We start from the raw sequence: 24,717 nt of genomic DNA, 5'->3' as shown, positions 1-24,717 counted from the left end.
AGAGTCTCGCTGAAGCTGTTTATTAACAAGCAGCCTGGGAAGTGCACCGATAGTACCAGTTGCAGTGCATACCAAAACACATATTTAAAACAAGTAAAAAAGCTAAAGTCGGGTGTCCCGACTTTGAAATACTCTGTACATATGTTTACAATAATTATAGAAAATAAAAAAAATTAAGAAAATAAAAAAAAAAATTTGATCGATTTTACCTCTCTCGGTATTCGAACTCACGTAAAGGGTGTATAATTGCACATTTACATAGCAATTGCGTCTGTGTGAGTGTATGTATGCCTATGCGCATCAATTCGTGTCTGTGTAAGCATTTTCGCAGTCAACCAAACAGCAACATCAACAACAGCCGCGGGCAGCGCTTGAGCTGCGCTGCAGCAGCGCTGCATCAGCAAATATATTTATGGCTATAACTTCTTGTTAAATCGGTCTATCATAATGAAATTTGGCATACGGACACATAATAACTAACTGGGGGTATTTCCAAAATTTTAGTTCGAAATTCCAAGAATTACGGGAGTTACGATTTGCGGGGTAGAGGGGGGAGGGAGGGGAATTCCAAAATATATATTTTCTGCGTATTCACATAAGGCATCTGGGACTAAAATTTGGTGTTCCTAGGTCTTATAGTCTCCGAGATATAGGCGATTATACGAATGGAAAATCGGGAATACCCCCATAGGGGGGAAGTGGGGAGGAAAATCAAAAAAATAAAACAAACTCGTATAGAATACACACATAACGCATCTTCGTGCAAAATTTGGTGTCTCTATCTCTTATAGTCTCTGAGATCCAGGTGTTCATACGGACGGACAGACGGACAGACAGACAGACAGGGCTAGATCGACTCGTCTCGTCATGCTGATCAAGAATATATATACTTTGTGGGGTCTGCCACGCCTCCTTCTGCCTGTTACATTTTTCAGCTCCCGCAAACCTAATATACTCTTGTACATTTCATGTACAGAGTATAACAAGAGAGAACGCTACAGTCGAGCAAGCCCGACAGTGTAATACCCTGTACCCAGGTAAACTTCCGTCACTGAGTTATACAGTGAAACCAACAATTATTCGTACACTCCTTACTTTTGACTTTAAAGGCCTATATCTTCGCTGTTATTTATAATACACAACAATTTTTAATTTTAAATGAACACTTAATATTTATATTTTATATTTTAAAAACAATAACAAACAATTTCATAATCGGTAATGGAAGAAACTTAATCTAATCAAAATAAGGCAGGTTTTTACGTCCATAAATTATTCGTACACTTAATTGTTTTCAAATTATTTTTCTTAAATTTACATCTTATTTAAATTTTAATATTTTGTAGGCCCGCCTTTGGCCTTAATAACGGCTAGTAAGCGCCGGTGCATGCTCTTCACCAAATTATTGGTCTCTCTTGGTTCAATTTTTTGCCACTCAGAAACTAATGCGGCTTTCAAGGATTCCTTGGATGTTATATTGTGCTTCCGTATCCTCCTCTCAAGCAATTCCCATATATGCTCTATGGGATTTAAATCTGGTGATTGGGGTGGAGATTTAAGCTGCTTGCAGTGATATATCAGCCACTCTTGTACCAAATATGATGAATGTTTTGGGTCATTGTCTTGTTGGAAGAAGAATTTTTTGGGATCGAGCCCGAGCTTTGTGGCACTTGGATGTAAATTTCTCTCCAAAATACTTTTATAAATGTGCTTGTCCATTTTTTCATCTATGAACACCATGTTTCCAGGTCCAGATGCAGCTATACATCCCCAAACCATTACATTTCCTCCACCATGCTTGACGGTGGGAATAATGTTTTTCTCTTTCATGGCTTCATTCGCTTTTCGCCAGATTTTGGGAGGGCCGTCGTGCCCAAAAATGTTGTATTTGGACTCATCACTAAAGATAACGTTTTCCCAAAACGAATCTGGTTCATTTAAATACAGTTTGGCGAATTCCAGCCTCTTTTTTTTATTAACCGCCGAAATGAATGGCTTTCGCCGTGCAATCCTTCCATGATAACCAGCACTGTATAGGCAATTGCGTATGGTTTGGTGGCACACTTGTTTGTTGCTACACTGTTCAACATTTTTGGATAGTTCTGAAGTGGTTATTTTTGGGTTTTGGACAACAGCAGCTACTATATTTCGCTCATCACGCTGTGTTAGAATTTTTGGTCTCCCAGCTTGTTTATGATTTGTACCCAAACTCCCTGTGTTTCCGTACTTCTGTATTATACTTTGTACAGAAGAGTGTGATCTGTCGATTAATTTGCCAATGGCGCGAAGAGAATAATTTTCTGTATACAATTTAAGAATATGTTTACGCATATCAAGTGAAATATCCTTTCCTCGCCCGTCTATATCAATCAAAATTCGTCTCAACACTAATTAAAAATCAAAGAAGAATGAATGAAAACTAATGTACATGCTGAATGCTGGCGACGGTAACGAAATTCCTTAAAAAGAATTGCCAATTACAGTTACATGCGATGAGAAAACATGATAAGGCACAAAGTGTACGAATAATTTATGGACGTAAAAACCTGCCTTATTTTGATTAGATTAAGTTTTTTCCATTACCAATTATGAAATTGTTTGTTATTGTTTTTAAAATATAAAATATAAATATTAAGTGTTCATTTGAAATTAAAAATTGTTGTGTATTATAAACAACAGCGAAGATATAGGCCTTTAAAGTCAAAAGTAAAGAGTGTACGAATAATTGTTGGTTTCACTGTATGCGCCCAAAGCAGCAGCAAAAAGAGGAAGAAGAAGAGCGAACTTGTTGCTGCAGTTTGGGGAGGTTGTACTGACGAGAATTTGTTTCGCTAATAACTTTTCTTAGAATTGACCGAATTGAATAAAATTTTGAACAACAATAGACAATTATATATAAATTATGTGTGCAAAGTTTGGTTTAGGTAGCATTTGAAATGTGGACGCTATTGACGAAATTCTGTAGCGGGGGAAGGGGGGGAAAATTCCAAAAAATAAAATAAACTCGTCCTTTCTCGGACCTAGGAGAATCTGGATGCCAACTTTGGTTATTCTAGCTTTTATAGTTTCTGAGATCCTCGCGTTCATCCAGACGGACAGACGGCCGGACGGACGGACATGTCTAGATCGATTTCTCTCGTCATGCTGATTCAGAATATATATACTTTATGGGGTCGGAGATGCTTCCTTCTGCATGTTACATACTTTGCACAAACCTAATATACCCTTTTTACCCTACGGGTACAGGGTATAAAAAGAATAAGTGGTTGGGACTCCCACTCAAACAGAGTGGGAAAGCCGTTCGACTCCAACCTGGACAACTCCATTGTCATCACTGACTGCCTCAAATCTCTTAATGATATGGCCCAGCAAGTCAGTAATTCTCTCATATGGTGTTTAGGGCACCGAAACGTGAAGGGAAACTGCATTGCAGACGAACTGGCTATGACATGCATCCTTCCAGGTACGGCAGGTATGCCATGCCGTTAACTTCATTTCAGCTTTTGGCACAGAAACGCTGGGAGAACAAGGCTCACCTGGCCATTCCTTGACGCAAAAACGACATGAAAGTTTGTAAAGCTGAAACGAACAGAAGTCGGTGCAAACATCTTTGGGAAATTGAGTATATTAAAGAATCAAGATACGGGGCAAAAATGGCTCTCTGGTAACATAGAAAACGTTCAGGAATGCCGTATTACTTCGATATAATGTATAGGCTGATTACAAAACGCTTTTATACGCACTATGTAGCAAAAATGCTTGATTTATTGTGGATCAATTTCCTACCTTGATCAGTTTTTCTATTCCAACAACAATATCATGCAAATATTTTGCAAAATCGCTTTTTGCAAATAATTAATTATATTTTTATTAATTGTTAAAAGTTGTGCCACAAAAAATAACAGCTCATACCCATCCTTAGACCCAACATGTTCGTCAAAGGTAACGTCATAGTACCGTTAATCACGGTGTATTACAATTTTGTTTAAATAAAGAACGGTGTGTTAAAATAATAATTTTTATATAAGATGAGCAAATGAACTTCCAACTATCCAACTCAGTTCCATTTTGATCCGAAATCGTACGCCATAATAATGAATGTATAGACGACTTCAGATTGCGAAAATGGTGCCTAAAGGGGCCCATCCCCACTGCCTCCTGCCCTTGGACTTCGAGTCCCACAGAAAGTGTAATCGATACAATTTTTATACTCTGTACATGAAATGTACTTCTGTATTAGGTTTGCGGGAGCTGAAAAATGTAACAGGCAGAAGGAGGCGTGGCAGACCCCACAAAGTATATATATTCTTGATCAGCATGACGAGACGAGTCGATCTAGCCCTGTCTGTCTGTCTGTCCGTCTGTCCGTCTGTCAGTCTGTCAGTCTGTCCGTCTGTCCGTCCGTATGAACACCTGGATCTCAGAGACTATAAGAGATAGAGACACCAAATTTTGCACAAAGATGCGTTATGTGTGTATTCTATACGAGTTTGTTTTATTTTTTTGATTTTCCCCCCCACTTCCCCCCTATGGGGGTTTTCCCGATTTTCCATTCGTATAATCGCCTATATCTCGGAGACTATAAGACCTAGGAACACAAAATTTTAGTCCCAGATGCCTTATGTGAATACGCAGAAAATGTATATTTTGGAATTTCCCTCCCTCCCCCCTCTACCCCGCAAATCGTAACTCCCGTAATTCTTGGAATTTCGAACTAAAATTTTGGAAATACTCCCAGTTGGTTATTATATGTCCGTATACATAATTTCATTATGATAGACCATTTTAACGAGAAGTTATAGCCATAAATATATTTGCTGCTGCAGCGCTGCTCAAGCGCTGCCCGCGACTGTTGATGCTGGTGCTTTGGTTGACTGCACACATGTTTACACAGACACGAATTGATGCGCATAGGCATACATACACTCACACAGACGCAATTGCTATGCAAATGTGCGATTATACACCATTTACGTGAGTTCGAATACCGAGAAAGGTAAAATCGATCAAAATTTTTTTTTTTTAATTTTCTTAATTTTTTGTATTTTCTATAATTATTGTAAACATATGTACAGAGTATTTCAAAGTCGGGACACCCGACTTTAGCTTTTTTACTTGTTTTTTACAATTTTGTTTACTGTTTGGTTTTTCCAATTTTGCTACATTTTTGTAATGAATGGATAAAATTATTGTACAACTATGTAAAGAGTATTGCTAAATCGGGACATCCGACTTCAGCATTTCGTCTTGTTTGTAATAAGTTTCGCGACAATGTTCTCTTTAACTGACGTTTAATGTGAATCACAATTATTAAAGTAACATAATTTCGGACCGCCTGTGGCAGAGTCTGTACGAGTAGGTGTGCGAGTATCCGAGTCTGCGGCCCTGACATTGTTGGTATAGCTAAAAATTGCAATGTCATTGTTATAACAATGGCGACGCACGGGCGACGCGATAAAAAACCATGTAGCTAGTAATTTATTATACGGCCAACCCCTTACCATCCCTCCTTCCCACCACATACACACCTCACCCACAACAACTGCAAATAGCCGTCGGTTCTGCCATTTAATGTGCAAACAAAAGGCGTTGAAACAAAAATTAAAACAAGAAAGCAATGCTACAGCCGATCGGGCTCAACTCTTAAATACCCTGTATTCGCCTTCACAAAAAAACAAAAATTCAATTTTTTTTTACCTTAATGCAATTAAGGGTTAATTTATACAAATGGAAGTATGTATCTATGTACATATGTATTTATATATATATATATATGTATGTATATTCCCTATAACCTCCGAAACCGCTCAACCGATTTTGATCAAATTTTGTGGCAATATTCAAAAAATAGTCCAATGTGATTCGTTAACGCGATCAACCATCGTTATCTGACATATTTTTCCTTATATTCATTTGTTTGACAATCACTTTTTACTCTGTTTGTCAATGTTTTATGTTTGGTACAAAAACCACATAATCAAAAAAGATTAGAGAAAAAGAGCAGCTAAAAATGCCGATGAGCGCAAATCACATTTGCAAGATCTTCGCGAAAGGACATCTACATCTAGATTCTAGAGCCATCGAAACGGAACAGGAATATGAGTCACGGCTTTGGTAAATGTGAGAAAAAGCATCCACATCAGCCATGGAAATAGAACAAGAACGGGAGCCGCGGCTTCGACAAATGCGCGAAAGGGCATCCACATCTAGAGCCATAGAAACAATTAAAAGTGACTACTTTTAATTAGAGACTTCTTCTCTGCGCTTCTCATGCAAAGCACCAAACACACGAGCAAAGATAAGCCGCGCTAGTAACGATTCAATTAGAAAGGAGAAATCGTAGAGCTAATCGCACAGATCAACAACGAGATAGTCTTCGAAGTGCAAGATGAAATATCTCAAGTGTTGATTTGAATCGTGCAGCGTTTCTATACGATGGCACAATAGACTACAGCTCGCATCCTTTTATTTGCATTGGTCTAATGGACGTAGTTTTAGTCAGTAATACTGACTTTGCTCTCGACTTACAGATTCAAAGCCAGATTCAAGGCCAGATTCACCTTCGAAGTGGATCATTACATCCTCTTGAAGATGCACAACATAAATTCTAACAAATATGTGTACTTCAAGGGCGAATGCCAAACGATGACTACAAAGTCGTGACAGGAGCGGATAGAACACACGAACCCACAGGGACGAATCAAAAGGCATGTCCTACTTACAAGCAAAAGTAAAATTAGACGAAACTCTCTACTTACGAGTGTACTCGTATGTTTGGCCACATACTTGTATAACGAAATGCGAACTCAAAACCATCATTCTACCCGTGCGAAGCCGGGGTGGACCACTAGTTTAAGTTAAATTAAAAAAGTAAAAAATATTATGTACGTACAGGCATATCAATGTTTATGTACAGGTTCCATAGCATACATTTACATCGGGATCGTCTCTATGTGTGTTTATGCGTGACTATGTGTGTGTATGTATACAGTATAGAATCAGGCCAAAGCAGCAACAACATCTGCGGGGAGACCTTGATATAACAGCAAATACAACATTTATGGCTATAACTTTCTTTAAATTTAACATTTCATGAAGAAACTTAACATGTAGTTGAATTTGAGTAAACAATTCCCAGAATTACAGGAGTTATGAAAAATCAAACCAAGTTTTGTTATTCCAGCTTGGTTGTTCTTGTACTTGGTGAGGTCCTTGAGTTTATGCTGATCAAGAATATATGTATACCCTTTTACTTGTTGACAATAGGGTATAAAAAGAAAATCCAAGCGACGCGCCAATGTTATGAAGTATTTGTAAAGTGCAGATGGCGCACAATGCCCAACAACAACCACACAATAAATGAGCGGCGACGTAGTAGCTATGCTAAAAGTTAAAATAACGAACGATAATTAATGGAATGACAACATAAAGCAGGGAACAATTCAAACACTGCATGGTGTAGGCGTGCGGCTATGGGAGTAGGAGACGGGACGTGTCCGTCGAGTGCCGGAATGTTGACCAGACAAGAGCCCATTACAGAGGGAGGTGTTACAAACGACGTGCGAGTGTTTATTGAACTTTAGTGGCAGCAGGAGGAGGCGAAAAAAATGAAGCGGAAGCAACGCAATGCGAATTGTAACTGGATAGGAAATGCATTGTTTCATGCGCCATTTCATTTCGGCTTTTATTATGCGCATATAAGGGAATGGGAAGGGATGGGGCGTCATGAGCGAGACTTCTTATGTAATAGTAATTAAAATGATTAACTTGGAGGGGCACGGTGTTAGACTTTAGTGTGCGGCAGAAGAGCCGCATGAAGATCGATTAACGTTAATGGTGCACAATTTGTGTGAAAACTGCTAAAAGCAAAATAATTGGTTGAAGAGATATAAGAGAACAATTACTTCATTGCCATATTTGACTTCTTTCCTGGTTATTACCACCATGGTCCATGGATGACAGTCCATGGTGTCGTACTCACATATGTACATATTTTGTATATTGCACCAAATTTTGAGCTCTTGACTGATCTCACCTATCAAGATGGCATTTTAATTGAAAGGTATTACCGAGTTGGTATTTAGTTACATTATTAGCACTAAAATGTGGACTACTAACTTCGGTTGTTGTTTCATGGGACTTCGGCGATTCACATACGACTATAAAATATTGAAATTAGTTTTGACAGAACCACTAAGGGCTATTCGAATAATTTCGGGGCTTTTCCTACTTGACTACGCATAAACAATGTTTATTGTCACAGTCTGAGATATTTGCATTTGCTTTGGCTACAATAATTTTGAGTGCTTACATCTGTGTTGCTTAAAATCTACAACTCAATATTAAATATACAACCCAAAACAATCATATTTCAAATGATAATAATTAACATGTTCTACTATACTCTGCCTATTTTGCTTAACAAACTCCTCCTAATGGCGTGGCAAAAAACGATTCAACGCTTTGTTAATCAATACTTGCTACAGAGTGGACGAGTTCCGGCTCTACGTATGCGTCGTAAACTTCTCGAGATGTATAGAATCTACGCGCATATAAATAAAAAGCACTGCAATATAGTTGTTCTTTGATAATCCGTCTCTACTGTTCTCTTTACAGCCCTAATTAATTTTAAATACTTGTATGATTTATTTGATTTGCAGTACACTGGAAACAATCGTATTGCCGATTTTAATAAGCGTTTCATGGAAATTCTTTATTTATTTATTTATTCAGTACATCAACAATAGTTCTGTCGATTATAATTATTAAAATATATTTTAATATTTTACATATATATATTAAAATAAAAAAATATTGATTGACAACTCTCTAAAGTCATCTCTTTTGTAGAACACTTCTCTCGGACTGCAACAGTTTGTGCAACCTATAAGAAATTACATATACAAGGTGCGTTCCAAAGTAAAGAGGAAGTGAATCTAGCGCTCCCTGGTGGCGCTATCTATATGTCGACTGGTGCGTTAGAATCTGCTATCTTTATCGATTTCATGACATTTCATCGATTGGAAGTGAAGTTATTGCCTTTTAAGTGTCAGTATGTTTGTGTTATCGGTGCGAAAATTAACTAGAGCCAACATTAAATTTTGTTTTAAAATTGGTAAAACTTTAACCGAAACGTTTCAATTGATGGAACAAGTTTATGGCGATGATTGCCTATCCCGTATCAGAGTGCACGAGTGGTTTTAACGTTTTCAAAGTGGTCGTGAGGACATAAATGACGATCAACATGTGCGCCAATCGAAATTCGTGATCACCGAAAATTCCATCGAAACTGTGCGTGTATTCATCAAAAATCAGCCGAAATCATCATTGAAATTGATGGAAATGGAATTAAACATCTCCAAAACATCGATTTATCACATTTTGACCGAACATTTGGGTTTACGAAAGGTGTGTGTGGTTTGTTCCGCACAAATTGACTGACGACCAAAAATAGCTCAGACGATCGACGTTTGTGACCGATTATTTGACCAAAAATCACATTTTAACCATTAACCACTCGCCGTATTCACCTGATCATCAAGTTCGCTCTTCTTCTTCCTAACTTAGTGCCGGAAGTTTGTCTGAGTACAGGGTATTTCACTGTCGGGATTGCTCGACTGTCGCGTTTTCAATCAATACTCAAAATTACCATCAACTTTTTTTGAATTTCAATAGAGTTTCATTACAGCTCGGCTTGTGGTTTTTAATATAATTGGCGAAGGCTTTTACATTTTCCGATATCAACATAGTATTATGTTCATCTATGACTTTTACTTTAATTTTCTGCAATATACATACAAGTATACTGCTTAAATGCGTTTTCTGAGTCTATGTTGGTGCTCTTAAAGTCAATTATTTCTACGTGCCCTAACACGAGTTTTGCTGCAATGAAAGCGATTTTTTCGAAAACGGGCAAAGGAGACTTAATAATGATGAATCTGTGTACTTTTGTTAAGACATTGACATTGTTAGCTCCTCGTTCTGACGCGCTCGGCGAAAGTAATACTCCACAAAACACTTTTGTTATACATTCTTGCTAAATAGAGACACACAAAATACTGGATAACACGAACACACATACACGATATGGCTTAGAAATTGATTCTACATACCTTGATCTTTGCTTTCCATACTTATACTTTTATTTTTAAACAAATAGAACCAATTTCATGATAAGCGAAAGTTGGCAACAAGTTTCCTCCAATTTGCAAATGCCAGGGCTGTCACCGATCAGCTAAGTTCATGAGCGTGCCAAATAAACAGGGTTGCAACAAAGCTAAAAAAATTTGTGCTCTAATTGGGGTGTCTATTTATTGAAATTGTATTTATATCCCAAAAATATTTTCAGAAATTCGATTTTATGCCGCTGTGGTAGAGCTGCAAAATGAATCGATGCAGAATCGATTTAATCGATGTTTAGCATTTTTGTTAAGCATCGATTTTATTTGTTGAGAATCGATTAATCGTGTAAATTTAAATGAACACATTTGTTTCAAGGTGACGCTGAGTGGCTAAGCGGTAAAAGTAAAATTAATAATTGCCAAATAAATCAAAACATTACATTTTCTTTTATATTTTTGATTATATTGGTGTGTTGGTGGCTTGGAGAAGAGGAGGGAAACGGATAAATGGATAAATTTTTGAAATCAGGTAAGAATTTATGCCTCATTTAGTTAAGCAGTGAGGGGCACTCCGACATGTGACATATGTATGTATGTACAAGTATGTATGTATGTACACGTATATTTTATGCGCAAAACTGCACACATTTTTGTATATACATACATATGTGCAAAATAAATATGATTGTTACGCATGATTTTTGTTTTCTGTGCACATAAACGCAGCTTAGTTTTAATTAATTATTGCATTATTGTATGTGTACTATTTACATTGATATATTTTTGTATGTAAACCCTTTAGCGGCACAACTATTTACATTTTTTATTTAATTTTGGTTTTTAGGTAATATCGAGGAAGTTGACGAGTCCGTGGAGCACAGTGGCAAGCGTAAGGGAAGGCAAAAGTCCGACATTTGGAATTTTTTTACAAGGCTGCCAGGGGGAAACTCTGCAAACTGCAAAACTTGTGGTTTGGATTATAGAACAGGTGGAAACACAACAATCTTGTTTAATCATCTATTGCGGGCTCATACGACTTTGTCCCATGAGTCGAAGCCTGTGGCGACCATAAAAACTTTCTTCAGTTCAAACAATTATTATGAAAACAATTCCGCGCATAAAAAGGAGCTTGACAAAGCATTAACCCGCATGATTGCCATCGATATGCAACCCTTTCGCATTGTTGAAGATCGTGGATTTCGTGATTTCGTTTATTACCTTAATCCAAGGTATATATTGCCCAGTAGGACAACTTTGAGAAACGTGCATCTACAAAATATGTACAACGAAATGAAAGAAAAACTTGTTCTGATTCTCAATAACGTAGAATACTGTGCCGTGACAACGGATAGTTGGACATCGCGGGCGAATGAATTTTATGTCACAGTTACTTGCCATTTCATAGACAAGAACTTTGTATTAAGAGAAGCTGTTTTATCAACTTGTAGTTCATACGGAAATCCGACTCCCGACATCGAAGAGCCACCAACACATCCTGATTATCCAAGCACTAAAACATCGCAAATTTATGCATTTGTGCAGGACAAAATAGCACAAAAACAATCAAGAACCCCGCAAGCAGATGGTATAATATTAGTGAGACAATACTTAGAAAAACCTCACGAGTTGCAGGGCACACCACCATTGGAATACTGGAAGGTAATACTTGTGGCATCTAAAAAACTTAACTGCTAATTATATTTTTGCAAATTTCAGACACATGTGCATGAAATGCAACACTTTCAAAATTGCATCTTTAAGTATTTGTGCATTCCAGCATGCTCCACTGCGTCTGAACGCATGTTCAGTAAGGCGGGATGCATCCTCTCTGACAGACGCGCCGCTTTAAAACCGTTTATTGTAGACCAGTTGCTGTTTACAAACAAAAACCAATGGCTAAATGAATAAAATTGATCTTATTAAAAATAAAATTTAATTTTTCTTCCTTAACGATTAATCGATTTTATTTTTGAAAAAATCGCGATTAATCGTAAAAGATCGATGCTGCCAACATCGATTATTTTGCAGCTCTACGCTGTGGGACCCATAGTGCAGAGTATAAAATATTTATGCCATTCGATAAGTAATTTCTTAGTCTTCGTGGTTTCCAGAATATGTTGTTAACAATACACTTATTATATGCTTTTGTTCACATTTCGCATGTACCTCGAGGCTTCTGGTCGTATTAAAAATACTAAGTAGGGACCCCATGTTGCAAGACCAGTGGGCAAGGCACGCCCATAAAAGGCGCATAATAAATCATGACGCACAACGCTTATTCCTAGCGTCTCTCACGCACATACTACAAGTATACTATATACTTACACGTACATGGATTGTACATACATACATACGCAGGCACCCATACCGTTAGAACTGTTGTTGATTTGATTCATTGCATTTCAAGTATGTGATGTGTGTGATATGTGGCAACAAGTAAAGTAGCAACAACAAATGGGCTGTCTCAGAAAGAAATCTTGTGATAAATAATAAGTAGCTGAAGCTGACTGTAACAGATTTTTGGTCTAAATTTGTTGTTTTATTGCTATCGAGCTCGCTGTTGTTGTTGTTGTTGTTATTGCAGCTGTATTCTGTGTTCAGACAGACAAGTGTTTGATAAAAAATTAACAAGCTTATGAATTGAGTGGGCTATGGAATGGACGGCAATCCGGGGCCTAACCTTTGCCCTAACCTTTTCATTTATAACGAGACCTTGGCAAACACCGGGCCCACTATGCTGGCAGCACATCAATTTAATTTGCCCGTTTCAAGCGCTTGACATTTTTCTTCAGCTCTCAATCACAATAGCATCAAACAATGCTATTGTTGTTGTTGACATTCATCTTGATCGACTCCAGTGACACAAAATTCAATTTGCTTTATTGCCAACATTCAGCAGCTACAGCTACATACAAGTATAACAACATTAATAACAAAAGCAACAACAACACAAACACTTGACTGACACAACGATTACAAATAAAAAGGAAAAAAGTAAACACTTTGCGTTTTGCAATTGCCTTTATTGTGTTTATGCCCATACATCGCATAATTTATAGCCGTTCAGGAATTTTTCATCTATTGCCCTGACACATGACGCACATTACTTAGCCATTATATGCACTACCTTTTAAATTTGCAGGACGCTTTGCAATCGCTGCCATAGCAAGTATTTGGCATACAAGGCATCTGACTTTATTGTGCCTAATTGGTTTGCTGAATCCTTGGAACTTCACGTCAGTGTGGTGGTCTGTCGTGTCCCACCTTTCCATTGCAAAGCACACAATGGGAAATAAATGATGATCGCAACTAGGGAGTACATTTTACGGGCTTATAATTCGAATTTCTATATGAGGGAACGATCGGGTGTTTGTTCCCTCGTAAGAGACCTTCAATGAAATTTTTGATATGGTCAGCTGCTTCGACGAAGACTGTGTAGCCATTTTAAAATTTATGTATGTATATTACTTTTCTTGAATACTTAGTACTATTGAATACCCTGCATAATACTAATGCCACAAATTTGGGTATAATTTGGTGCTAGGACTCTTATTTGAAGTAGTATACTGATCTAAGCCTGATCTAAGTTTTTCTCTAATTGGATCTGTATTAGTTCTGTACTACTTTAATGAACTCAGGCTGTACTTTATCTAAAATATCCAACTTCTTATTATATATATTTTTTTAGATAGCCTAGATCGGTTTATAATTCAATTCATTAAATGTACATACATAATAAATTCGGTATCGTAGCTGCGGAACATTCAGCAATAACGAAAGAAAGAGTGTCTAAGTTGGGGCTCTCGGTAAATCTTTTTTTCTGCGAAGAATTTAAAAGTTAAAGCGCTTGTGGAACGCGAGACCGGTTGCAACAATTGTGGAAGCATTGCAAGTGGCTGCTTGGTCGGTTGGGCGCCAGTCACGACGATGACGCGTCGTCATCCTCATCGCCGTTGAGTCCTCGAACTGTCGAGTCGTCGTAGGTGGCTGTCCTGGTTGCCTGTCAGCATTTTGTCTGCCATGCGCAACCGCTGCAACACGCCGCAGACATTTTGAGCCGTGGTTAGAGGTGGCGCACTGAGGAAGATACGAAAATTGTTAGCCCAACACAGAGTTTATTTAATTTTTTTGTTGCCACAACTCTCGCAAGCCCCTTTTTGACTTTGTTGATTAAAACAAATTGTGCGCTGTTTCAAGTGCGGCTGCATCAACAGACGGCAGACAAAATGAAATGGGCAACAGGGAGCGTTAGACGTGCAGAGACAGGGAGGAAACAGGGTTGTGAGTGATACGAGATAGAAGTTGAGTAAGCTCCTGTAGTTAGTTCTGGACAATAGATTGTAGGTTTTCTTTAAGCTGGTTGGGAACTATAATTGAACCTTGATAGGCCGGATAGAATGTGTTAAAAGAAACTGAAACATTAAATATATAAGTCAGTTATTAACTTCAGTTATAAATGTTATACTTGTACATTATTATATTTTTATCGAAAGGTTCCGGATCGTAGCACTAAATTGTACCTACATTACTTAGTTTCTTTGACACAAAAGAGAACGTGAAATTCGATCAGACGAGTAGTATACTATAGTGTGTAATTCTTTTTCTTCTTTTCTGATAATAGTATATTTAGTAAGTTGGATGGGGATGGAGTTAAAGCGTTAATAAAACGGTCCAACTAAAATTCAATATCAATAGGAATTACGAGTGAATGTTGTGACTTGAAATTGCTGACAATTGTCATAACTTTAATGCAATTAACCCTTGCTAGCGTTGACTTGAAAGCGACCCTAGGCACTTATCAGCGACAGCGGCATCAGCGACAAAAAAGTAAATACAGCTATAGAGTAAACCTAAATATTTAATTAGGATTATAACGAAGCAAGCTTATCGGTCGACGGCTGCCTGCTGCCTGCTGGCTGCTGCCGGCGACGCGGTATCAAAGTAACGAAGGAGCAAGAGAACGCATGAGTGTGTGTGTGTGTGTGTGAGTGTGTGGGTGTGCGTGTGCCTGAGTGTGTGAGTGCGAGGCAGGTCGGCGAGTAAACGAACGACGAATGTCAAAGACTGTCAGACAATACGTGTGCAGGGCCTGCGGGCAAGCGTTCCTGTTTCCTGCTGCCATGCCAGGAAATATGCATGTATATTAGTGTGTTTGTGTGTTATGTATGTGTATGTGTGTGGGTGTATGTTCGGTGTGTAAGTGTGTGTCTGTTTGTGAACGCGTTTTTGCTTATGCCGTTTCACTTTTCGTTGACTTAATTTAATTAATTTCCTAGCCCAAAGGGTATGGTCAGACTGACTAGGTAGGTACCATTGGCTGCTGCCTGTTACTTGTACAACTTTTTTTTCGCAATACATGATGTTGCGCATACGTCATGTTGGCGACAACAAAATGGGAGTTCCTGAAGCTGCTAAATAAAAGAAAGTCCATCAACTTAAAGCACTGCATGCTTCCATCTCATATTGTGTTTTTCTCGCCACTTCCTCAATTTCTTGTTCTCTTTCCTAGCTTGTGTAATATGCTGTAAATAATGAAAATCCAATTTTCGCTGCTCTTATTGCTTTACATTCCCAACTCGTCTAGGTTGCGTCTGCACTGCGTTTCCCTTTGACTGTTTTTCATTTGCCTTTGTGCTGAGATTTCCTTTCCTTATTTCTTTCAATTCTCGTTTCTCTCTTCTCGAAAAAAGTTGATATAATCAAGTAATGAAACTTCGGTTGTGCTTGGGTATCGCAAGCAAACAAATAATGTAATGCCTACCTGCTTTCATTGCGTCTGGAATAATGTTTGCCTACACTAGTCGTGGTATACATAGAGACTTACCTATATTTCTGTGTACAGGCACATTTGTCGAAGCAAATGCTTACTCAGAGTTATGCAAAAGTAACAAAACTTTTTATCAATATTAATGCCGAGCAAATGTGATTAAAACTCAACGCCTTCCTACAACGCACCTTTTGTTGCCTGTCTCAAGCTTAAGTAAGGAAGCGGTAGCAACAACGGCAATCAAATTAAACTTGAAGTGATTTTCAATTGGAAATTGTCGTGACAGCAGACGGCTGGACGCAACTGAGGCGAGTACAGGACAGAGCAGAAACACAGGGAACACCACCAAGCGCGCCGCAACACACTTAAGTGTATTCAAATTAAATTGACGCAGACCAACAATCAAGCGGTATCAAGTCAGACAGCAGCAGTCGGGGAGACAATTCGAAAGATAGCGACAGAACAACCACAGACGCACCACTTCCCCTCACCCATAACTATCTTCATAACTTCCTAGTCAGTCCCCAATTGCTGGTGTAGGAGGCTGCCATTTTAGTGGACATTTCGCTTGTAATGCGCTGCTGTTGCCATTGTTGTCACAGCTATCTGGCCTTGTATCTACGTGTTTAGTTGTCCCAGACCGAATGCGAAGCTGTCCTATCGAGAGTGTGCGGCCTGGGCCCGACCCCAGCCTCGTCAAGGGCCTGTCAACGATGCGTCGACGGTAGCCGCTGTTTTAGCAACATTTAGCACGAGTGCGTTACGCGGTTTTTGAGCTGTCGGTGATTAGATTGTCTGATACTTTAATAGGATTGTAAAAGCGCACAAGGGTCCAGTAAGAGCAAACATACAAATACAAACAAACGTACTCGTACAGAACTCACAACAGACAGTCTGTCAAAAAAAAATGTAAGTTTCGTTAATTATACTCTGTACATGAAATACTTGTATAGAAGAGTATATTAGGTTTGCGGGAAGTGAAAAATGTAACAGACAGAAGGAGGCGTGGCAGACCCCACAAAGTATATATATTCTTGATCAGCATGACAAGACGAGTCGATCTAGCCCTGTGTGTCTGTCTGTCCGTCCGTATGAACACCTGGATCTCAGAGACTATAAGAGCTAGAGACACCAAATTTTGCAAAAAGATGCCTTATGTGTGTACGCTATACGAGTTTATTTTATTTTTTCATTATGATAGACCGATTTAACAAGAAGTTAAAGTCATAAATATATTTGCTGCTCCAGCGCTGCTCAAGCGCTGCCCAACCGCTTCCCGCAGCTGTTGTTGATACTGGTGCTTTGCTTGACTGCAAACATGATTGCACGCACATAGACATACATACACTCACATAGACGCAATTGCTATATATAAATAAAGGCTCAGTCGTATCCAAAATCAGTAGATAAGTCGATATAGCCGTGTTCGTCCGTCTGTTCGTATGAACGCAAGAATCTCGAAAAGTATAAGAGTTAGAAAAATCGAACTTGGTATCTTAATTCTCCCTTACCCTAAGTGATTTTCCATAACTAATATACTTAACATTTTTTTTTACTAAAATGACAGAACTACAGCCAGTTAGTACTGCTCTCCCTTTTCAATAAGATAGCTCAATTTTTAAGGGAGTTTTAGCCATAAATGACTGCTCAAGTTCGCAGCTGTTGTTGCTGCTTTGCGTTATCTCTGTACTACATACAGGCAGTCACGCGCATAGATACAATCCCGAGGTAAATAGATTTTTTTAATAAAATTATATCAGTTACACATCCACCCAAAATATATTATTACTTTTCGCAAAGGCGAAATACAAATCGCACATCGACAGATAGTTAAGCTTCTTAAGGACTTATATTTTTGCAGACTACATACTTGAGAAGCCATTTTGCTGGTAGAGAGCTGGTCCGAGCTGGCACGATGTCTGATGCAGTGACTGACTGCAAGGCACTTTTCAAATGCTGTGTGTGTGACCATTTCTATTTATGCACAAACAGTTAAGCAGTTAAAGGCTCATACATGAATTACATACATCGGTCATGCACGTTGGTCGCTCTCCCTAGCTCGGATCCAAATCTGTATTAAAATCGTATTAAGTCAGCTTCACTTGACAATTGTTGGTAGGAGTGAAATAATTTGCCTAAGTGTACTGCTATGCAAAATGATTGGAAAGTTGTCTAGAAGGCAATAGTTGAGTCAGTCGGCAGCTTGGCTTCGCCCACTAACCTTGCAATGCACTTGCAGTTTTTCGCAAGGCAAGCAGGGCCTTGATTTGAACTTTTTAGTTTTTAGGTTTCCAGGAAAGACGAGTTTATTTTGGTTTTTGATTTTTATACCCTGTACCCAAAGGGTACAAGGGTATATTAGTTTTGTGCGAGTGCACATTGAACACACAGAAGGAGGCTTGGTAGACCCCACAAAGTACATATATTCTTGATCAGCATGACAAGCCGAGTCGATATAGCCATGTCCGTCTGTCTGTCCGTCTGTCTGTCCGTCTGTCTGTCCGTCTGTCTGTCCGTCTGTCCGTCTGTCTGTCTGTATGAACGCAAGGATCTCCGAAAGTATAAGAGCTAGAATAACCAAACTTGGTATACAGATTCTCCTGAGACCGAGAAAGGACGAGTTTGTTCATTTTTTCTGATCCACCCCCCCACTCCTCCCCTATTAACGATTTTCTATAACTCCCGTAATTCTTGGAATTTTGAACTAAAATTAGTCACATTAGGTTAGTAATTATATATCCGTATACCAAGTTTCATTATAATAGAATGATCGGAAAGAAAGTTATAGCCATATAACCAGGCCCAATGCACACATACAGACATATGTACAACTACACAAACACGCATAAGACACGATTCTGATGTAAATGTAAATGTATGTATGCATACATGGAATATTTTATATTTAATTTAGTTAATTAATTAAATTAATTTAGTTAATTAATTAAATTAAATTAATTTAATTACTTTTTGGTGGGGTGGTACAGGGTATTTAAGAGTTGAGCCTGCTCGACTTTAGCATTCCTTTCTTGTTTGTATATATGTATGTACATTTCTCATTATATTACAAGTATATATGCCTTAGCATGTGGTACCCTGAAATTTAATAGTAGTAGTTTCTATAGAAACTTTTCTGGAAATGATCATAATGTGAGAAGAGAAACATAATACACCTAGTCCTCGCCTAAACCGACATCTTTTAATGTGAGCTCGGTCTAACACGATTAAAAATTTGCTACCTTTTCTCCTTTAACACGCTGAAGACATCGTTCTTACACGATAGAAGTTGAAAATACATATATACATATAGTATACATATATGTATAATTGCAAGAAAAAATAGTTAGCTCAACAAATACGGGCAAGACCTGCTAGTATACTACATATACATATACAAGTATGTGTACATACAAGTACGAGTACATACAGGCAATATTTTATGCGTTAGTCTTTATTGGACATAAGCCCAAGCTACCTGTTGCTCGCTAACGATTTCATTGTCTGACACGAAAGCCATCGTCTTCCCCTCTGCTAAGCTTGGCTACTAACTAATTGAACTTTAGGGCAGCGCCATTGGTGCTCTTGTTCACCGGCTTGCTTGGTATAATACTTTTTCCCTTTAGAGAAAAACGAAACTTTTGGGCTGGGTGCATAGGCAGAACTTTACTTCATTGTGTTGCTATGGAAGCTCGGTTGGTGTGGATTAAAAGGCAAATGGATTAAAATCGAATGGGCTCCAATTTTTGGGGGCTGGTGGCGGTTGAGGGTGTGGTATGTGCGTAAGAGCATCCGGGTTTGCAATTTTTGAGACTTTTTAGTTGATTCAGAGCAAGCGTAATATGTTTTTGTAAGCATTTCTCGCACGGGGACTTTACATAGCGGGCTCTGCTAGGTTATACTTACTTATATGCATGTACATACTTGTAGTATTATTAGCGTCGGCTCTTATCAGCGGTGAAGAACATTTGGTGATTTCGCCGGTCGATCTGTGCTATATAAAGAGTCGCTACGTTGCTGTATTATCAACAATCAAGATGCGCACTCTGAGCCTTGTCTACGCGTTGCTGATGCTTTGTTTTCTTGGCTTTCCCAACTTAGGACGTGCCATACCCTTTGTGGACCGCCGAGGAGGAAGCTGGGGAGGGGGACAGACAATGCGGCCCATACCCACGACGCCGCCATTTAATCCACATGCCAGTCGTCGCTTTTGAAATGGAAATTCGGTGTTGATATATGTATAACTCTTTAAATAAAGTGCTATAATATACGAGTAGTGAAGTGGTTTTTAATCATTTGGGTTTTGCCGTGTTCTTTTGGCTGCTGAGCATTTTGAGGAAAATAAATTGCAACGAACCATTTTCGTATGCGTAAGCTGTGTGTTTTCTTGCTTGCGTTTGTGTGCGTGCAACAGTTGCCTGTCAAGCGATATGAGCTTGAAGAGCGTCACAGCCCGTGATAGAGGAAGAGACAGAGAGAGCGCGAAAGCGGGAGCGGGAGCGAGAGCGAGTGAGCTTGCTGGGTAGGGAAGTTTATTAAAAAAATGCGAGCGCCAAAAAAACATGCGACTAAAAATGAAAAATGTGCGGCATCGGCGGCTGCTCGCCTAGCTCATAAAACTGTTTGTTAGCCAATGTTCCATTCGCTTCCCTCCGGGCACTCCCGTCGCCTAGTCATCGCCTCATACACTTAATGCAGATTTATGATTTTAATAAAGCCCCGACCACACACGCACGTACATTTAAGCCGCTGGTATTACTGGGCGTACTATATACGAGTATGTATGTATGTATCTGGCAAGTGCCGAGCGACACACATTAAACGTTTATACATATTTTACATACGTATGTACATATACATAAGTACATACAGATGCATATGTACAGACGTACTTTTGTTGCCTTCCTCTGCATTATTCTTTGTGAGCATTGGTAGGGCGCATTCCTTATTTTCATATTAATTATATATGTATGTAAACGTTTTGGGGAGTGCCCTTTTTAAGCTTTTTGTTCCTACATTTATTAGCCGAAAATCCTAAGTATAGCAGCAACAATGAGTAGCAAAAGCAACTTAAAACTTTACAACCTTATCCAATCGTAAGAGCTTCAGAGTTGCATAAGCTGCGGGGAGGGATAAACAAGGACACAGGTAAGCGAAGAGGAAAGCCGTGGGCTATACAAACCAAAAACAAGTGACATTGCTTATGCTAGTATAGCTCTGGTTGCTGCTGTTGATGAGGAAATTGTTTTTGGAAATTCACAAAACTCTTGCCATTCACAAACACAGACACACTTATTCCTAAGGATGTATTTTAAAAAGTATATAAAACTGCGCCACATTCACGAGGTTAGCTCGAACCGATGGTGAAACAGCTTCTAATCAATTTTTATGTTACTCTAGCCTAACTAAATAATTACCTCTATTTTTATACTCTGTACATGAAATGTACAAGAGTATATTAGGTTTGCGGGAGCTGAAAAATGTAACAGGCAGAAGGAGGCGTGGCAGACCCCACAAAGTATATATATTCTTGATCAGCATGACGAGACGAGTCGATCTAGCCCTGTCTGTCTGTCTGTCCGTCTGTCCGTCCGTATGAACACCTGGATCTCAGAGACTATAAGAGATAGAGACACCAAATTTTGCACAAAGATGCGTTATGTGTGTATTCTATACGAGTTTGTTTTATTTTTTTGATTTTCCCCCCCCACTTCCCCCCTATGGGGGTTTTCCCGATTTTCCATTCGTATAATCGCCTATATCTCGGAGACTATAAGACCTAGGAACACCAAATTTTAGTCCCAGATGCCTTATGTGAATACGCAGAAAATGTATATTTTGGAATTCCCCTCCCTCCCCCCTCTACCCCGCAAATCGTAACTCCCGTAATTCTTGGAATTTCGAACTAAAATTTTGGAAATACCCCCAGTTGGTTATTATGTGTCCGTATGCCAAATTTCATTATGATAGACCGATTTAACAAGAAGTTATAGCCATAAATATATTTGCTGATGCAGCGCTGCTGCAGCGCTGCTCAAGCGCTGCCCGCGGCTGTTGTTGATGTTGCTGTTTGGTTGACTGCGAAAATGCTTACACAGACACGAATTGATGCGCATAGGCATACATACACTCACACAGACGCAATTGCTATGTAAATGTGCAATTATACACCCTTTACGTGAGTTTGAATACCGAGAGAGGTAAAATCGATCAAATTTTTTTTTTTATTTTCTTAATTTTTTTATTTTCTATAATTATTGTAAACATATGTACAGAGTATTTCAAAGTCGGGACACCCGACTTTAGCTTTTTTACTTGTTAAAATAGTTAAATATTTAAGCGAAATGTTTATAAGACCGACGAATTTTCTCAAATGGTTGGTGATTGCATTACATTGATAGAAACATGGCCTGAAACTCTGGCCTAAATTGTTTTAACGAATGAATAAATAACAAAAATCTCATTTAAAAGAAAAAGTCCAAGCTAAATGAATCTCTTAAGATTAATATGCGATTTTCAATTTTGATTAAAGTAATCAAGGGAACCAAAATCTGTAAAAGAGATATGAAGTCTCACGCTCCATCGGATGGACAAACGGGCGGACATGTCTAGATCGATTTGTATCTTCATGCTGATAAAGATATATATACTTCACTTCATAGGGTCGGAAAAGCCTCCTTATGATTGTTGTATAATATACCCTTTTTTACCCTGTACCCAGAGCGTTAAAGGGTATACTAGTTTAGTGCGAATGTATATAACACACAGGAAAAGGCGTGGCAGACCCCCAAAGTATATATGTATATTTATAATCTATATCCGTCTGCATGAAGGGATACAGGGATACACAGGGATCGCAGGAAATACACGAACTAGGATAATCAAATTTGGTAACCACTTTTCCTAAGCCCAAGGAAGATAACGTTTTTTTTCAGATACTATTTTATTAAATTTAGGAGAAATTAATTAACAAATTATGTTCTACTTGTATATGTATGTTTTTCTGAGACGGGGTACAGAAATAGTAAACTCCCTATTGCTCGAACAGGCCTCGGACGCGTGGAACTCGACAATGCGCAACTTCCGTTAAATTCAACGGAAGTGGAAATACACAAACCCATGCACATACACATATGTACGTAAATGAGCCGCGCACCACCACCGCTATATAATGCAAATTTGATGTAAATGCGGCAACAAAAGCAACAAACTGATCATCAGACTCAGCCACAGCCACAATAACGCGCCGGTCGACAATGTTGAGTAGAAAAATGGTTTTTTGGTGTTTACCTGAGCGCATGCGGTTGAACAACAGAATGCCTGCAGCATCAGCAGGGCTTGTAATGCTTGAGGACTCGGGGCACCAAGGCATTCCAGGCACCATGGCATGTCTGAAGCACTCGCAGGTAGGCGAGGAACTGCTTATAGTTGAACGAATCTTGCGGCGAGTTCGGATCCTGTTTGTGGTAGGAGCAGAGATCATGGTAGATGAACTTACGGGGCACGGGCGGTTCCATATCAAATGTGCGATAAACCTGACTGAAAGGTATGGACTCGTCGCTGTAGTACATCAGAGTTTGAGCAAAGCTGTGGGGGACACAATAGGTGATCCAAAGTTGCTATCAATTTAAGCATCTTTACGCACCAAGCCTCAGACAGTGCCTGTTTGAACTCAGCTGTTTCAGTTACACGATCTACTTCTTCATCGCCCAGCGGCTGCCGTAGCTGCGACATAAAAGTACCGGGCAGCATGGCCAGCCGCACCGCGCTCATTACTGCGCCCACATGCTGAAGCCGGTTTGGCCAATCGTGATCCAGCCACCGCACCGCCGCATAAAACACCTCCTTCTCAGAGTTGACGGCTAGTTCGTCGGAGTCGAGCAGTGCACACACGCTAGATGCCGGCAAGCGGACAAACTCTGCAGTGGCGACGAGCGTCAGGAAGAAGCGGGAAATACGCTGCATCATGAGTGCCTCTAGATGCTGAAAGCCAGGAATACGTTCCGCTGCAGTAGCCACCATGAAGGCATCTGCCTCGTAAAACTCTTCCATTTGATCGAGGCAGTACCAGACCTGCTGAACCAAATCCGTCACCTCCAGGAATGTGCTAGCGGCTAGCAGCTCTACAATGTGCTCCTTCTCCACGACAGGCTCGCGTTCCACCATCCATCTGTAGGCTATCTCAAAGCCCACGGGAGTCACCTTTTCTACAGGCAGTTGAACCTCGTGCTGATCAGGGAACTGAGACATATAGTCGGTGTAGCATATCAAAATTGTTCGTTGGCAATTGAACTCTCGTTTGCCAACGCGAACAAGCAAATCCGGGCAATCGTTTTGTTCCAAAAACTGCAGAAGCTTCTCTACCACGGTTTGTTTGGCGTCCTTGTTGGGGGGCAGCTGTTGCTGCTCCGGTTCAGATAGTTGGCTGCCACCATAAAAGTCGGCGAGGCTAAGGAGCTGCAGATCTGGCTCTGGTAAAAGCTCCAAATCGGTGGTTGCCGGCACGCTGCCACCAGTCTGGGGTACCTCTCTCGGGCGGTCTTGGCCTCTGTTGTTCTCTTTCTCATTTTTTATTGGCTTGTCTGCCATTTTGCTTTTACTTACCTACTCGTGAGACTAAAAATTTTGAATCTGTTTTGATTGACCTGCTGAGATTGCTTTGTCAATTTCACTTTTGGCCAATTAGAAGCACAATGCGTCCTAAATTATACAACATGCAGCGACAAATTCAATTTGCCATGCCATTGTGGGACTTATGAATGGATGAAGTCAGCCATGGCCAAACAAAGCGTGGCACGCACACGTGCGACTCTAACAACAAGAGCAGCAGCA

The 24,717-nt window shown here is 39.4% G+C and overlaps 1 protein-coding gene across 2 annotated transcripts; it reads right to left on the bottom strand.

The window, feature by feature from the left end:
* Positions 1 to 14,094: 14,094 nt before the first annotated feature.
* Positions 14,095 to 24,511, bottom strand: LOC115633982 (kelch-like protein 4). 2 transcript variants are annotated; one of them, XM_030531504.1, is made up of 3 exons: positions 23,531 to 24,511; positions 23,176 to 23,472; positions 14,095 to 14,198 (listed from the first exon to the last, which is right to left on the bottom strand). In XM_030531504.1, the coding sequence occupies exons 1-2, from the start codon at positions 24,472 to 24,474 to the stop codon at positions 23,214 to 23,216; spliced, it is 1,203 nt and encodes a 400-aa protein (XP_030387364.1). In that variant the 5' UTR covers positions 24,475 to 24,511; the 3' UTR covers positions 14,095 to 14,198; positions 23,176 to 23,213. The 2 variants fall into 2 exon arrangements, with proteins under 2 accessions (XP_030387364.1, XP_030387363.1); XM_030531503.1 differs by lacking the exon at positions 14,095 to 14,198 and having other exon boundaries at positions 22,810 to 23,472.
* Positions 24,512 to 24,717: the final 206 nt, after the last annotated feature.

Source organism: Scaptodrosophila lebanonensis, unplaced genomic scaffold, assembly GCF_003285725.1.
Source record: "Scaptodrosophila lebanonensis strain 11010-0011.00,11010-0021.00 unplaced genomic scaffold, SlebRS2 tig00000001-arrow-pilon, whole genome shotgun sequence".
Lineage (NCBI taxonomy): Eukaryota > Metazoa > Arthropoda > Insecta > Diptera > Drosophilidae > Scaptodrosophila > Scaptodrosophila lebanonensis.
The sequence above is the reverse complement of the archived record's forward strand: the minus strand, read 5'-3'. Positions and strand labels throughout refer to the sequence as shown.

Bases quoted from the DNA above. Each gene is read 5' to 3' on its own strand.
- LOC115633982 (XM_030531504.1), bottom strand. From the start codon at position 24,474: ATGGCAGACAAGCCAATAAAAAATGAGAAAGAGAACAACAGAGGCCAA. The intron at 23,473-23,530 runs GTGCGTAAAGAT...TGTCCCCCACAG, and splicing joins CAGGCACTGTCTGAGGCTTG to CTTTGCTCAAACTCTGATGT.